The sequence below is a fragment of the Procambarus clarkii genome, chromosome 72, assembly GCF_040958095.1.
Source record: "Procambarus clarkii isolate CNS0578487 chromosome 72, FALCON_Pclarkii_2.0, whole genome shotgun sequence".
NCBI lineage: Eukaryota > Metazoa > Arthropoda > Malacostraca > Decapoda > Cambaridae > Procambarus > Procambarus clarkii.
Window position 1 is genome coordinate 10645974 of NC_091221.1, and position 6000 is coordinate 10651973.

At 42.2% G+C, this 6000-nt stretch overlaps 1 protein-coding gene across 10 annotated transcripts in view; it reads left to right on the forward strand.

Moving 5' to 3' along the window:
* The window catches only part of LOC123773700 (uncharacterized), a 510416-nt gene that overhangs the window by 380456 nt on the left and 123960 nt on the right, over nucleotides 1–6000 (forward strand). For all 10 annotated transcript variants that reach the window (XM_069312488.1, XM_069312490.1, XM_069312489.1 and 7 more), the window contains one exon: nucleotides 4626–4781. In XM_069312488.1, the coding sequence (XP_069168589.1) occupies nucleotides 4626–4781 (156 nt within the window). The remainder of the gene's footprint in view (nucleotides 1–4625; nucleotides 4782–6000) is intronic.

The following is a 6000-nucleotide window of genomic DNA, read 5'->3' on the forward strand; positions in this document are numbered from 1 at the left end:
AGTTCTTGTCAGATTTATTCTGAGGGATTTACTGGATTAGGAGACTAGGTACATCTCCCTAGGTTTCCTTATGGTAGAAACCAAATTCTATTATTTTTTTATATTATTATTTAATTAGGCTTTTATAATTTATTATTATTATTTATTGTCATTTGAATTACTGGTATTTTTTTATTGCAGTTGAATTTTATTTTGCAGCATTACTATTTTTCATGAGCAATGGATAAACAAAAATATAAATATATACAGTATATAGTAATGGTAATGTCTTCTCACAGACATAATAACATAGGATAAAAACCTACACTTGTGTATTTGGGAAATGTATGTAAGGAGTTTACAAAAAGTCTTTAGCACTCTCCTGAGTGACGGGTTACCTACTTGGGCTGGACGGTAGTGCGACGGTCTCGCTTCATGCAGGTCGGTGTTCAATCCCCGACCGTCCAGATGGTTGGACACCATTCATTTCCCTCGTCCCATCCCAAAACCTTATCATGATCCCTTCAAAGTGCTATGTAGTCGTAATGGCTTGGCGCTCTTCCCTGATAATTCCCTCCCTCTTGAGTGCTTCGTCAAGGTCTGAGTGTGTAATTAGGACGAAACTTACATCTCGACGTCTAATGAGGCTGCTATCCTGGGTCCAGTCCTTTTATCCTTCTTGACCTAACCATGTCACTTTTATTCCCAACCTGTGGTAATGTCTTCTATGGAATTATGGTCATGTGTCCTTTCTGTAAACCTACTATTCTAAGAAGTGGAGTTATTAAATGTTTATCTGCATGCCTTGTAACCTCTCCATATCCAAAGGAATGCAGCTAACGGGTCTTTCATTCGTCCATTTATTGAGATACAATTTTAATTCATTCGGAATCCTTATCCAAGTAAAGCTATCCTCCGAAGTAAAGCTTTTGTTGTCAGCGAAAGTATTCAGAGTATTTATTAGACCCTCTTCCACTACCCTTCTAGTTCTAATATTATTACTTTTATGGAGTATTTCACATTTCTTAAAATCAACATTGTGATCCTTTTCCCAACTATGGTTAGCTCCAGCACTGTTACCAGCCATAATGCTACATGTTTTTTTATGTTCTTCAAATCTGACCAAGGTTTTGTGCCGTTTTCCTCACGTAGACTTCCTTACAATCTCTACGGGGTAATATATAAGTGCCTCTCAGATTTCCATCCTCCCCTACTGTGTTCTTACTAATCCTTTCCCTAATTGTATTTGGATAATTGAAAACAATTTTATGTTTTGTATCCGCTACATTATGGGGTCAGTTTACTTGAAAAAAAGTTATAAAGCAATTTAAAAACTATTTTCTTATCAGGATTCCAAGGGCGTTTCTCAGTTTGGGTAAACAGTTTGGAAAAAACACACAGTAAAGCCTTTAGCTTTACTGTGTGTTTTTTCAATGACCCATGAGGGATAACCTAAACCCAAAAACTCTTAAATAAGTATTTAAGTACAGCTTCTAGGTAAGACGGGGTCGCACATAATATAAGCTCTTAGATAAAGACAGGCAAGTACACTTTGCTTAACTGAATTGGTATATGACAAAAAATTAATGCTGTATGAGTGTGTGTCTTTTTCCTGTGAGTACGGAATGTAAATTGATCGCTGCTTTTACCTACCATGCAATCCAAAAAGTCGTTCTTTATTGACTTCATCTTCCATAGTAAACTGGTGAAATGCTCTAGGCTATCGAAACCCTCTAAATGTCTTTCAAGGTTCTCAATCTTCTTCAAATACAGTGAAAACATCGCCGGAAAAGGATCACAATGTTGATTGTAAGAAATGTGAAATAATCTATAAAAGTAATATTAGAACTAGAAGGCTAGTGGAAGGGGTTCTAATAAATACTCTGAATACTTAGCTCGTAACAAAAGCTTTACTTCTGAGGATAGCTTTACTAGGATAATAATTGAGTGAATTCAAAAAAAGATCTCGATAAATGGATGAAAGAAAGTCCCATTAGCTGCATTCCTTTGGGTATGGAAAGGGTTGCGAAGGATAGCATCCACAAGAATACCTCTATTAATAACAACTCTAGTTCTCAGAATAGGATTACAGAAAGGACACATGACCATAATTCCATAGAAGACATTACCACAGGTACACCAGCAGCTGAAATAGGTGACATGGTCAAGAGGTCAAGAAGGATAAGAGGACTGGACCCAGGATAGCAGCCCACCATTGCCAGAGTACTTGACATACAAAGGGAACTTGCGAGTGTTTGGAGTCTACAAGCACTCTGAGTGCGAAATTGCAGCAGCCATTGACAAGGCAACATCAGTGGGACCATTTGATGTCCATATGCATGGTAACGAGGCCACTCTGTTTACGCAGTGGTAGACGGTTGGAACAAGTTAGGTGAGGTGATGGTGGGAGGCCAAAACTGTCAGTAATTTCAAAGCGCTATATGACGAAGAGTGCTGGGAAGACGGGACACCATGAGCGTAGCTCTCATCCTGTAACTACACTTGGGTAACTACACTTAGGTAATTACAGTAATTGTTGCAACTGAACTGGACCTTCAGAAGATCCTGGATCCAGAATGCAATATCCCACTACTGGAGGCGAACCTCTTGTCAATTCCTCCCAGACAAATCACTGCCAGGAAAATATATGTGAATAGGCTGAACTGTTGATTAGCGGGTGAGGTACCCGACACCATAGTGCAGCAAGTGACAGAAGAAACCCAGACTCTGAAAGTGACGACAGCTCTGCTCACCAAGGCTAGTGATGCTACTCAACCTACGATGAAGATGACCTTTGAAACAGCAGAACAGGCCCAGGAAGCAGTGAAGAACAGTTTAAAGTGCTTTGGAATCATCTCCCCAAACCAGATCGCCATGGAGAAGGCCTACAACGTGAGACAGTGCTACAAGTGCTTCAGCTATGAGCACTTCTCCAACAAGTGCCCAGAACAAACGGCTAAGTGCATCTTATGCTCCGGTACTCACAACTACAAGGATTGTACTGCCACCACCAAGAAATGCGAGGAGTGTGGAGAACAGCACGCCACCACCTTCTAACTCTGCACAAAAAGGAAGTAGGAACTGAAGATTAAAGAGAAGACCTCCATGCTGCTGACCACCCACAGGCAAGTCGCTGCGACCTTGGACCTGACCAGTTCCTGAACCTCCCTTCTGTAAGCCAGATGCAGACGACGACTATACCAGCCCTACCAAACAATGGCTTCTCCTGACAGATCACCCGGCCTCCACACTGGGAACCTAAGGACCAGTCAGCACCCCTCACAGTCCCTTGCATCAAGTGCAGGCATTACCCCAGGTCTTATTCGACTAGCTGAGAGGCTTGCAGGACCAGACAATCAATGACTCGTCAATGAACTTGACACGTTGTACCTAGCCAATGGCCTGGACCCCATCATCGCCCCGGACACAAGTCTCACTGCCTCCACTACCACTCCGGAGACTACCACCAGGACGACTCCGTGGTCGATCTCAACACACTCCCGAAACGGGTGGCACAAACAGGTATTTCCGTCTCGTGCTCACAACACTCCTACCATCACCATCTCGGCAAACTGTCAGTACCGTCTACAAATACTAAAAGCACCACCAATGCTCTTGAAATTGGTTTTACCAGTAATCCACGACACCTGCCCCAACCTCAGGCTGCAAGACGAAAGACAAAACCACCAAGTACGAATGTTACGAACGCTTCAGACGAGGAAATCTTAGTAGGAGCTCCACCGCTGCAGCACAAATACGACACCTACCCGGTACAAGACCACCTCATGGAGGCTACCACACCCATCACCAATGACAGCATGGCTCGGCCAAATTCTCGGCCAAAGAAAAAAATGGAAGACCTAAAGGTCTACACTAACCCCACCAACTCCATAACTGGTACAGCCAGCTCTCTGAGGCTGAAATCCACCATGAAGACCCCCCATCCATCCACAGATCCCTAGTTTCAGCTATTGGTACTGGTAATTGCTCAAAAAAGCCTCGCTTACGGCCTATTCATGTCCATACCACCTTTAGGGTGGTTTAATCTTTATCAATCATCTGCAGTCCTGTTCTTGGATTGGATTGGCACGTCCACGGACCCCATCCCCAGATCTCCAGTATTAGCTATTGATACTGATAATGGCTGCAAAGTGCCTCCACTACGGGCTCACCATAGCCCGTGTTACTTGGAACTTTTTGTTCTGAGTAGCTGAATCTAAAACGAAAACAATAGTGCTTGCCTGCCGGGGACCGTGAGCCAGAACCTGGTCCCCTCAAGAGAGGCACGAGGAGCAATGGCCTATAAAAAAAAAAGTGTAGTTGGGAGCATTCTATGTCTGCCATCGACCGGATCTGGCACCCAGAAAGATAGGTTCCCCAAAACAAACTCTTATTCATGTGAAACTCAACATAACAGCCTCATAAGACGTTGAGATGCAAGTCTCGTCCTAATCACACACTCGGACCATGACAAAGCACTCAGGAGAGTGTGAAAGACTTGGAGTAAATTTCTTGCATAAATTTCACAAATACCCAAGTGTGTGCGCCCTGATAGTTCCCTTCTCTATATACTGTAAATATACAGGTTTACATATAATATACTGTAATATATGTACAGTACTAATGTTTTATTCACATTAAATTAGCGAGTGGTTTTCGTGCTGCTCGTGATGCAGTTTTGAGGAATGCTGGTGAGGTGATGCAGGGACTTACTCCCGGCTCCTCACCAAGACGACGCCCTACAAGCAGGAAAACTTCTCTTAATGAACCTGATGAAGAATACTCGTCAGATCCAGTGCGAGGTATGTATTCAGATTTTGTCTTTAATTTGTTGTCTACTGTAAAGCTTTGTGTGCAATTTACTAATCTACAAATTTGATCTCTTAAAATTTGAGGTGTAGTTCATAGTGTGTGTGTGTGTGTGTGTGTGTACTCGCCTAGTTGTACTCACCTAGTTGTGCTTGCGGGGGTTGAGCTCTGGCTCTTTGGTCCCGCCTCTCAACCGTCAATCAACAGGTGTACAGTGTGTGTGTGTGTGTGTTTGTGTGTGAAGTATAATTGTTGTTTCCGTGTTTTTCTCCCCAACCACTTGGGTTGGACGGTAGAGCGATAGTCTCGCTTCATGCAGGTCGGCGTTCAATCCCCGACCGTCCAAGTGGTTGGCCACCATTTGTCCTGACCCCTTCCCAGTGCTATATAGTTGGCGCTTTCCCCTGATAGTTTCATTCTCTTCCGTGTTTTCCTTGCATGCATAACTACTTTTAAGCGTTCGTCATTTCGAAAATAAAATTGATACTTTGTGGGATGCACACTGCATCTCAGTTCCAGGGAGGTAAGTGTACTTTTTTTCCAAAGTTGCTGTTTGTCTTAAGTTCCACCATTTTCTCAACTGTTAGAAATAATTATCATGACTCCACTATAAGCTCTGGATGTTGACAATCAGTTTCCCACATTGAGTTTGACTTTTCTACAGTTACAGTAAGATATCAGGAATACTTAGCTCAGAGACCATTCTTAGGCCAGAAGACTTGTATGTCATACTCCATTCTGCCCGAAGGAAACCTTGCACTAGGCACACTGATAAATATTGTTACACTATATAATAAAATTTAAGAACACACACAAAAAAATAAGGGTGGTAGAAGAAAATATCAAAGTGTCCAGTGAGAATCCACAAAGTCTCCTCTGAATACTCTTTTATTTTCTTATTCGAGGCTGTGGGTCTCTACAATTTTAGGAGAGGTGGTACCCCTACTATATGTCTTGCTTTGAAAAGAATAAGAAAAGTCTAGAAATAGCAATGAACATCCAATTTTTATACACAACTACATTAAACATTATTCGCGTAGATTGGGAACGGCAATGGTTGTTTCAGGATTGAGGTTTAGTGGACCCTGCTTGTCACTACCTCTCAGGCACAATGTTACAGTCTATCATACAATAATACCAGAGTTAAGTTTATTTTGTGTTCTTTTACAAGCGCCCTAAATAGGTAAGTAAACTCTTGAAATCGTTACACCT